Source organism: Haliotis asinina, chromosome 6 (assembly GCF_037392515.1).
Source record: "Haliotis asinina isolate JCU_RB_2024 chromosome 6, JCU_Hal_asi_v2, whole genome shotgun sequence".
NCBI classification, from domain to species: domain Eukaryota; kingdom Metazoa; phylum Mollusca; class Gastropoda; order Lepetellida; family Haliotidae; genus Haliotis; species Haliotis asinina.
In genome coordinates this window covers 25,022,003-25,032,723 of record NC_090285.1, presented here as the reverse complement: position 1 = coordinate 25,032,723, position 10,721 = coordinate 25,022,003, and the positions used below count along the sequence as shown (strand labels likewise).

The following is a 10,721-nucleotide window of genomic DNA, read 5'->3' as shown; positions in this document are numbered from 1 at the left end:
AGTTTGTATAGTGACCGTTGATTGATGGTGTATTGTCAGCAAAAATTTATGTAAATTTTTTATATAAAATAATGAAAATAAAACATTGCCGCGAGACCGTGTTTCAAACTTTAATGCCATTATGCTGGTCTTTTTATTCCGTGTCATCTTCCATATTCATGGTGCTAGAGGTCAAGGTCAAGGCAACACCTGCATGCTTATCTGATCTGATAGCAAGCTACGCTTCGCTAGTAAGACGTACACGTGTGATCATGAACTGTGTTTCACTTGTTTATGTCCTAATACTTCAAAGCTTGTTTGTATTAGGGGATTATCCTTTCAGGAACACGTCCTTACCCTGGGATGTGAGGGTAGAGGACCTTGTCGGGCGCCTCACCCTGGAAGAGATGCAAGAACAGATGGCCCGAGGGGGGCGTGGGAATTTAGGTGGACCTGCTCCTGCAATTCCCCGTCTGAGTATCGGTCCCTACTCCTGGAACACCGAATGTTTGAGGGGGGACGTGGGAGCGGGGAACGCCACATCCTTCCCCCAAGCTCTGGGTCTAGCTGCTGCCTTCAGGTAGGGGTCTGATAAGGTGCATTCAAGTTTGGGGTGAGTGATTGAGTTGAAATTTAAAGTCACAACATTCAATGTTATTGATGATCATCTGTTAAACCACAAATAAAAATGGAGAGAGGAAGTACAAAATGCCGGAGAGAGGAGACGCTGCATTGGCTTGGCTCTGAGCTGGCAACATTGGATACTTTATCAGAGCTATGGAATTTTGCGAACGATAACGTGCTCAGGAATTTTATTTGGTAACCCCTTTATAAGAAGGTTCTACATATTGATAAAATATAGAACTACGAATTTAAAAAAGATTAAAATAGGAAAAACGTTATTTTGAATTATTTCAATCAAAATAAATTGAAGAGGTTATTAGACGTTCGTGATGTTTTGTAAACATGTACACACCTATATCTTTGTCGTGAATATTATTATGACATAAGTGGTCAACCATCGTGTATGTAGTCAGGCAAACAAGTAATATATTTTCTAATCAGTTTCGAAACTTTCAACTGTAAATATTGGTAGCCATGATGTTTCCATTACTTCGATGTGCACCATTTTCATTTGGTGAATGCCATGCCGTCTTTCTTGCGTATTTGGTCATTCAGCACACTTTCATATGCCGTGAAATTTCCATAAGTGTATATTCACAGCAAGGACCTTATATACCGGATTGCTGAGGCCACCAGTATTGAAGTACGGAGTAAATATAACGACTACATCAGCAAAAAGGAGTACGGTGACCACAAAGGCATTAGCTGCTTCAGCCCCGTCATCAACATCATGAGGGACCCCAGATGGGGACGAAACCAGGTCACACTCTTGAATCGTGAATCGTTACCGTGCAAATAGTATGTTTCATTCAGAATTGTGCTTGGCCAAGATCATGACTGAATTGGCTTTGTAAGATTGGGTGGGTGAAACCAGAAAATTTCAGATAGAAACTGAAACATATTCTTACATATGTTGCATTGAAACATATTGATTCAGGAAACAGGAACAAAAACGAAACGAACACTTCACAAATACAGGGAACCTAGTACTAGGCACATTGTGAAAATTAAATAGCGTTTCGTGTTCAGAAGAATCTTTTATAAATGGTAAATTGTGAAAGTTTCTTCGCTCGAATTTGATAGGGATATGTTCTTGAAGGTTCCCCAGATGATGTTCCTGTAATGAGCTTTCGTGTGATGTCTTGTGGCTTGCTTGCACTCTGTTGTGTTAACGTGACACAAATACTTTCTGAAATTAGGAGAGTTACGGAGAAGATCCGTTCATGTCCGGTGTCTTTGCTACCATGTTTGTGAAAGGACTGCAAGGCAACGACTCACGGTATATCAGAGCCAACGCAGGCTGCAAACACTTCGACGCCTACGGAGGACCAGACAGCATTCCTGTACAAAGACATAACTTTTCAGCCGTCGTATGTATCATTGTTTCATTCTTACGTCTGATAATGAAAACGTCTTCTTTTATGAAAAATGTGAAAAATATCTGTGCATGAAATGTGAAAATGCATTTTCCATCTTTTGACAGCGAAATCGGTGCAATTTATTGCTGACATAAGTAGAAAAGTTTCGAATATTTTATAATTATGTCTAACTCACTGGGCTCGTGATGACGTTGTTGACTTTGAGTAGTTTTAAATGTTGTTAGCTCAGCATAGTTCAGTGAACCTATTGCTGCTATTTACTATTATACTTTCACTAGCTTATCTGTGAAAGGAAGACAGTCAAGACAGTACTTCTCTTTGTCACTGAATTAAGGGCTTAATTTACATTACCAATAATGCCCCGACGCACCGATCAATGTTACTGCATGTACCTCGTAGTGCACAGTAGTCCGTGCTACTACAGAGGGTAGGACAGATCATCCGCAGGTCAAAACGTTTTACTACCTTAATATCCCAAAAACTGGGCATGTTACAAAGAGTTCCTTTACTGTGGAACACAACTGGCAGCCTCAATTGTTGTTCTCGTTGGTTTGTTGTTTAACGCCTTACTCAGCAATACGCAGGCTGTATGGCGACTGTCTGTAATTAATCGAGTCATTAGCACTAGTGGTCAAAAGCATGAGCATGAAGATAGTAGATATGGTGAAAATTGTGTGAAATGTGAAAGAACAGCTAGCGAAATGTTCATGTTTTATAGATTATGTCTAGAAATTAAATGCTAATTAGGCAAGTGCCAAGAGACGGATAACATTGAAGACGCATTTCAGTATTGAACATAACTGATCTCAGAACATAACGTGAAGCCTCCTTTCGAAACACTTTCAATTCTCATTCTGCCGTTCATTTCCTGTGTACCTAGATTCACCTTGGTCGAATAGCTGACAGGAAAGTCCTTCCCATGTTTTAATCCCTCTCCACGTTTTAAACCCATGTTTTAACTCCTCTGCATTCCCTGTGGGAATCGGGCTTATACTTTTCAATAATGCGCGAGGATCGTGTTATAAATATCCTACTTAGAGCGACATATGCCTCCCGTTTCTACAGGTATCAGTACGAGACTGGCGTACAACATTCCTACCAGCGTTTCGAGCCTGTGTGCGAGCTGGGACTTACAACATCATGTGCAGCTACAACAGGTAAAACACCAGTACCTGAAGAGGCATGTAAACGATATACATATAAACATGCTTACTAAAACTACTATCAGGATATTGTTGACTTGCTACCCTTTGCTACTAATTAATATTAATAAGTTTGCATCGTTTGCAGTGTAAAATCCATCATTGCCTATATCGCCTCATTGGCCATTATTGGTAATCGTGTAAAACACAGCTTAAACATTCCCTTCAAAGCAGCCTCATCAGCGTCCGATAGTACTATTCTGTTCCACCAAGAACCCGGATCCAAAATGGTAAATGGAAGCATCATTTCAGCTTCAACGGAACGCCAGCATGTGCTGACGGTCAGCTTCTAACAGAAGTTCTAAGGAAGGAATGGAACTTTACCGGTTACGTCATCAGCGACCAAGGAGCCATAGAGAGAATCATGACAACACATCACTACCTCGACAACGGCGTTGACATAGCCGCAGCGTCCGTTAACGCTGGTGTAAATCTGGAATTATCGGAGAATCTTCCTCAGCCGTACTTCTCCTTAATATGTAGGTACCATTTCACAGTCTCTGTTCATAGACAGTCGCCAGGAAGAAATACATACAAGTATACAACTAGATATTTGTATAGCGCCGATATCCAGCTAGCTCAAGGGCGCTTTTCGTTTCCCCCCCCCCCCCCCCCCCCCCCCCCCGATCATTGGATGTCCATAACAACGGCACATCGTATTTTCAATCTCATCTCCCTGGGGATCATACAACTCTTGCAGCCTTAACAGGTGCACCGAGTTAATGTGGCTTTCCCATCCTTACGAGGTACCCATTCACAGCTGGGTGGACTGGGACACATAGTCACAGTCCTTTGTCCATGTGTACTGCACGTTTCTATACCTGCAACTAGGTGTTTGTACGTATACGTGTGGCCACCATCTGGTCATCTACCAATGGATTCGTGGGTTCTTTTAAGTGCACACGTTACATGTTTGCATCCCATGCTTGTCGGAAAGACTGCTAACACAATCGTGTGGTCAGTCTTGTTGACTTGATTGGTGTCATCGCATCACGATTAGGCAGTTTGAGGCTCATGATGTCAATCAAAGGACAGTCTGTTCCAGACTCGATTACATGCATGTCACTGCCATATTAATGCACACAGCCACATTGCTGAGTGCGGCTTTAAACAAACAAAACTCTGTTTATAGACATCGTATCAGGTAGTCATCCTTAGGCCATTGCTTCTAACAGAGAAAACTGAATTCCATAATCATATTAGCATACCTTGTGTGACATTTTAAAATATGTAATAAAATACACGAACAGGTCATTCTTTATCACAAACGTCCATCAGAAATAAAAACGTTGGGTTATCCACCACAAACAAAAATTAATCATTAACGTTGACCATTTGATCTAATGGAATAACTTTATTGAAAGCGACCTGTCTCTTTGTCCTAAACGGTTCAGTGTTTGCTCTTCTAACGGTATACAACTGTAATGAAAGAACGGGCAATATATTACTGTTGTATTACTGTTGTTTACTGGACCCTCATTTCGATTAATGCACTGACCAGTTGCAGTCGACCGCAAAACGTGTAACCGATCATTTAGATAAATGTGTTTTTGCTGAATTCCAGGGGGAATAAAGTGTCAAACACATCCTTTTCTCCTTTGGTGCCAGATTCCAAACGCTAACATAAGTAAAAAGCTGCATTTACCGTTGAAACGAACATTATTCAATCTGCTTTACAAATATATTTCCAGACAAGAACATTCGACCCAACTAGTGTACGAGGCATTCTCGAGGATGTCCAGAAAAGGAATGACTCCTTATGCAAAATTATAGTACATCATCTCGCTCCCTCAAAGTACATTGCCAGGCTATTACACGCTTTTGTTTTGACAGTATATAAATACGCATACAGCATACATGTACTCACCTATACGACACTGGTCCTTCTTGAACAGCTTCCACCTCTTTGTCAACAGCTGAAGCAGTCAAACAGGGCAAGCTCACGGAAGATTTGATTCGGGAAAGAGTGAAACCATTATTTTATACCAGAATGAGGCTTGGGGAGTTTGATCCACCGGAATCGAACCCGTATACCAAGCTAAATACGTCTACGATCGAGAGTGAGGCCCATAAAGCCCTGGCAGTTGAAGCAGCAATGAAAACCTTTGTCTTGCTGAAGAACGTGAACAACTTCCTCCCTTTGGAAAAGAAATATGATTCTATTGGGGTAAGGTGATTTTTGGTGTATTTGTTTTAGATCGCTTTTGGATTCCTAACTTCTTAGTAGATTCAGGTCTTATGGAATAGTTAGAAGATACGTCAGCAGTATACAAATATATGCAAAAGAGAGTAAATGAACACGTCCGCGTACGTTTGCGAAAACGGAACAAATGAAAATGAAATTTTGTTACCGTATTTTGTGCTTATGGTCATAATTCGTTTCCATTCCGTTCGACAAAACTATTCCAGCGCCACTATATTATTTACTCCCTTTTCTCATCAAGGACCCGTGAAGGTCCCGGGGTAGAATAGGCCTTCAGCAACCCATGCTTGCCATAAAAGGCGACTCAGCTTGTCGTAAGAGGCGACTAACGGGATCGGGTGGTCAGGCTCGCTGACTTGGTTGACGCATGTCATCGGTTCCCAATTGCGCAGATCGATGCTCATGTTGTTGATCACTGGATTGTCTGGTCCAGACTCGATTATTTACAGACCGCCGCCATATAGCTGTAATATTGCTGAGTGCGGCGTAAAACTCAACTCACTCACTCACTCTCATCAAGGTTGTAGGTCCTATCGCCAACGACAAAGTCAACATATTTGGCGACTACTCCGCCGACAGTGACCCTCGGTTTACCATGACAGCATTGGATGGTATCAAACACTTGTCCGCAAACGTCCAATACGGCGCCGGCTGTTCTAACACTTCCTGCACAAACTATAACTCTTCCGCCGTTCAAGACGCTGTGTCTGCGAAGGATTTGGTGTTTGTCTGCCTGGGCACTGGTAAACAACAAAACTAGAACTATTTCCTTTTTTGCCGACTGTCTTGATTTAATAACAACGACATTTGTAGTATGATTGAAATGGGTCATCGGGTCTTCCCTTACACCTTAGTTTTAGTTGCTGTTTTTCGGGGGATTCGGTGTGACAATAAAACTGTTCATTTGTCCTTGTCACGTTTGTCACTATGCTAACCTGTGACTTTTTCGTCCAATTTCAACAAAGCCTTGTTTTGTCAAAATATAGTTCTGTTAAATGCAAAAAACAACTACACCCTGCTACGTATAACAAACCTCTCCATTCTTTTGCAGTTATTGGAGTGTACTGAATGCGATATTCTTGATCTTAATTTTCCATTCAAACATACTTCTCAAATTCCAGCTTTTACACGAGGAATTTCCGACATATATGCTGCAATGGTAATGCTTAATTATATTCTATATTCTAAGGGCAAGAGATTGAAGGTGAAGCACGTGACAGACCAAATATGGAACTACCTGCAGGGCAAGCCGAACTATTACGTGATTCATTAAAATTCAGTAAGTATCAATAGTTTTTACCACCAATGTACTGATCTTGCTGAGACCTGAAAATGATCTGAATTAATAAGTAAAATATTATTCTGCTACTCCAAAAACAGATACCTACTTTATGTTTGGAAGCAGTGAATAACCAGATTACTTCCCAATATTCCACTGAGAACCAAGGCTGAACATTTTCACCCTTTCACATTTATCAGTTTCTTACCTTTTGATTATTTTCATTTTTGTGGTTCCTTTAAAGTTGCTTTAACACTTCTGTGCAAAAGGAAAACTGTACACAAACATAACAACAGCATCGATTGTTGCGTTGGTAAATGTGTTGGTAAGTGTTGTGTTGCCTGTTCAAAGCTTTCTGTTTTACAACATGAATTTACAACCAAAATATTATGCGCACAAATTGCCATGGATATATCATTCATTTCTTGAAGGCGCCAGTACACCCATCATTCTTCTGATGTTCAATGCCGGGCCACTGAACATTACTATGGCAGATGCCAGTCCTCAGATTGTCGCCATCTTGGAATGTTTCTTCCCTGCTCAGGCTACAGGAGAAGCTCTGCGCCGTGTGCTCACCATGGATGGGGCGGGTTCGGTTCCTGCAGCCAGACTGCCCTACACGTGGCCTAAGAGTCTTGATGGAGTTAGTAAAGTTTCATTTTCCTGTACAGGGGCGACCAAATAAATGCCAATATGCAGCCTTAATCAAAATGTTTCAGTCCTTGTCAGTCCCGTGAAAATTTCTCCAAAACAGACATAGCAATCCCTTTTTGATTTGTATTATTCTGTGTATGTTTCCCGTTGCTAACATACTGAGATCCTTTGAGGGGCCCCAATAGCTGAAATCCATTCATTCCAGTTTCCTGCTATGACAAACTACTCAATGGCCGGGAGAACATACAGATACTACGAAGACGATCCATTGTATCCTTTCGGCTATGGCCTCTCCTACACCGAATTCTCCTACAGCAAGCTACAGTACGCCAAAGTCATAAAGGCAGGGGAAGATGTCAAGGTCTCCATTCTGTTGCAGAACATAGGGAAATATAAGGGTGATGAGGTCAGTAGAATCTATTTCACTCTTTCCTTTAAAGTGAAAGGTGACTATGCTTGTCGTAAGAGGCGACTAACGGGATCGGGTGGTCAGACTAGCTGACTTGGTTGACACATGTCATCGGTTCCCCATTGTTCAGATCGATGCTCATGTTGTTGATCACTGGATTGTCTGGTCCAGACTCGATTATTTACAGACCGTCGCCATATAGCTGGAATATTGCTAAGTGCGACGTAAAACTAAACTCACTCACTCACTCACCTTTAAAGTGCTACCATTTGTGTAACCGGAGATTACTGCAAGAAAACCAAGATGCTTTTTTCACTATATAAAATGTTTATAGCTTATCGAGCTCATCTAGAGACCCTGATTTTGTTGTACAATCTACTTATACAATGCACATTGAATGTATTCAGTTCTGTTTATCTCAAATGCTCGATGACTGAGAAATGTAAATATATTCTGGGAGAACACGGAGAAGTTCTTGTACCTAACTCACCGTTTGTGAAACAAGAGTTTTGATCACTAAAACGTTGACGTTCTTATGCAGTTTATACCATTACAATATGTACACTATTCACACAATGCATTCATCATCACAGGGCAAGTACTGCACTAGAAACAGATGATAAACATATTGTTGCAAAGTCCTCCAAGAGTATTATGCAACATATTGTTTCAAGCAGGACATCGGTATTAAAACTGTGGCATGATATCTCAATGCTTATCACTTTGAAAAACATTATTCCGGATGCTTACAGACACACATGCACATTGTGCCTTTGCCATATGAGATTACACTATTGTGAATCTTTACTGATTGGTCAAATGTCCAAATGTTCTTTTTTCCAGGTTGTTCAGGTTTATATATCCTGGGATAACGCCAGTGTGCCAGTTCCTCAACGGCAGTTGGTTGCTTTCGAGCGTGTCACCATTGCTGCCAATGCTTTACAGGTAGTTACCATGACCGTCTCAGCAGAAAGCATGGCCGTTTGGGTTGACAACACGGGGTGGGTGATAGAGTCAGGTGAGTGACACTTGAAAGCAAAAGTATATATTGTACGTACATATAATCAACCTATTTGTGCACTTCAACGATAACAGCTCTCATGTCATGGTGAACGGAAAATAACTAAAACTTCTTTACATTTGAGATGAAAATGTATTCGTTCGTACATGTGGTCTTCGTCAACCCATGTTTGTTAGAACAGACAAAAGGATCAAATGGTCCCACACATTCACATGGTTTTTACAGTTCATTCCAATTGTGTAGATCAAGTCTCATGGTGCCAGTGCCTGGATTGTCGGGTCTCAAATGTTTAATGATCTCATCATAAAGAAGGAATATTGATTGTGATTAACGGCCAAATAGACAAACATTTCTTTAAGTCTGATACGTGACACCCTAGGAACGAACTTCCAGTGAAACAGTTAGATTCATGTTGAACCGTGATCCTTGTGATCACCGCGGCAGCAAATATGATTTTTTTCTGTTTTGCACTCACAAGTCCTTAATTACATATCTTCCATTGCTGAATGACGCCCTGTTGTAACATAACGTTCCGTAAGAGTAGCAGTATGTGTGTGTGTGTGTGTGTGTATGTATGTACGTAAGTACGTACGTACGTATATATGTATGTATGTTTCATTAGCACAGTGTAATGTAAAGAGTAATCTGGCGTCATGCATACTCCGTCAGAATGATATTTTGGACTTACATTCGAAGGTGTATTGTCAAGGGAATTTATTAAATCAATGTTGTAAATGGGGGTACAAAACTGAAAGTTTGTCTCTGAAGCCAAGATGATTGTAAAGGATGAACATAAATAGTGCTCCGTATCAATGCACTCCAGTCTGAGAGATTGTCGAAATTAGATCACAATAAACGGATTCCTCGATAACAGCCAATGGCTATAGAAAAGATTTCGCATGCCACCAGCCAAACCTCTACGCGGAGTGGTTATATGCTGCACCATGATGTAACATACCAAGAGCTTTCTCTCGTATGTCCATTTGTCCATGCTCCGCCGACCTGGGTACTGTAGCAAGTGCATTACTCAACTAGTTATTTTGGTTCTGTTTGGGTGGTTGATTCTTGTCAATATTGCAACACTATTCGGAGTTGAGACCCAGCATGTCAAGGGTTTTTTATGTTATGAGGTTTCTTGGGTTCATCAGTGATGCGAATTTCCATCGTCCAGCTTTTGAAGTGCATTCCTATAGCAGATTTAAGTCAAGTTGACAAGATGATCAGTGATTAGCCCATTAGCTCCCCTTGGGTAAGGGTCTTTGAGTAAATAGAAGGGACGAGTCTTCTCTGTTGTAAAGAAAATGGACAGGATTTCCTGTATGAGATTTAACAGTATTCAATACTACATAGGAAACATCCAAGGCTTGTCCTCTCACTAACCACCATGATCATCCACTTCAGGTTACATTCGGTTGTTTGCGGGTGGGCAGCAACCAGGACAACAGAAGTCTGCTCCATCACAAGTGTTGGAAGGTGGATTCAAAGTCGAGGGTTCTAAGTATCTTGGTGTATATTAAGACAAAGCAGCTTTGCATTAATAAAATGTGGCTTACGAGAACTATTCCTCTGTTGACTCTTTCATAATACATGGGGCGGTAAGGGTAACCGAGTGGTCCAAGCTTTCGCTCGTCAAGCCGAAGACCCGGGTTCCATTCCACACAGGGTAACATATGTGAAGCCAATTTCTGGTGTACACCACAGTGATATTGCTGGAATATTGCTGAAAGTGGCGTAAAACTAAACTCACTCACTCTCTCATAATATTAACATGATAAATTGTTAAGCATGTGTAAATATGTTGACTGCTGCAAGAAATGTGTTCAAATTCATCTTGTGTTTGATAGTATTCATTTAATAAAGTACTGTGTGTTGGTTGAAACACACCATTCGGAGCATGTCCAGAGCAATCCTACAAATTTTCACAGGTGCAGTTTTAACACGTATATGTCAATATCTAATCTGCATGGGTAA

The 10,721-nt window shown here is 41.0% G+C and overlaps 1 protein-coding gene across 1 annotated transcript; it reads left to right on the top strand.

The window, feature by feature from the left end:
* Positions 1–251: 251 nt before the first annotated feature.
* On the top strand, positions 252–10,311 carry LOC137287407 (uncharacterized). The gene is made up of 12 exons (XM_067819674.1): positions 252–559; positions 1,204–1,363; positions 1,803–1,973; positions 3,048–3,139; positions 3,437–3,663; positions 5,101–5,351; positions 5,908–6,130; positions 6,577–6,666; positions 7,098–7,309; positions 7,526–7,726; positions 8,573–8,747; positions 10,152–10,311. The coding sequence occupies exons 1-12, from the start codon at positions 252–254 to the stop codon at positions 10,265–10,267; spliced, it is 2,226 nt and encodes a 741-aa protein (XP_067675775.1). The 3' UTR covers positions 10,268–10,311.
* The last annotated feature ends 410 nt before the right edge of the window (positions 10,312–10,721 follow it).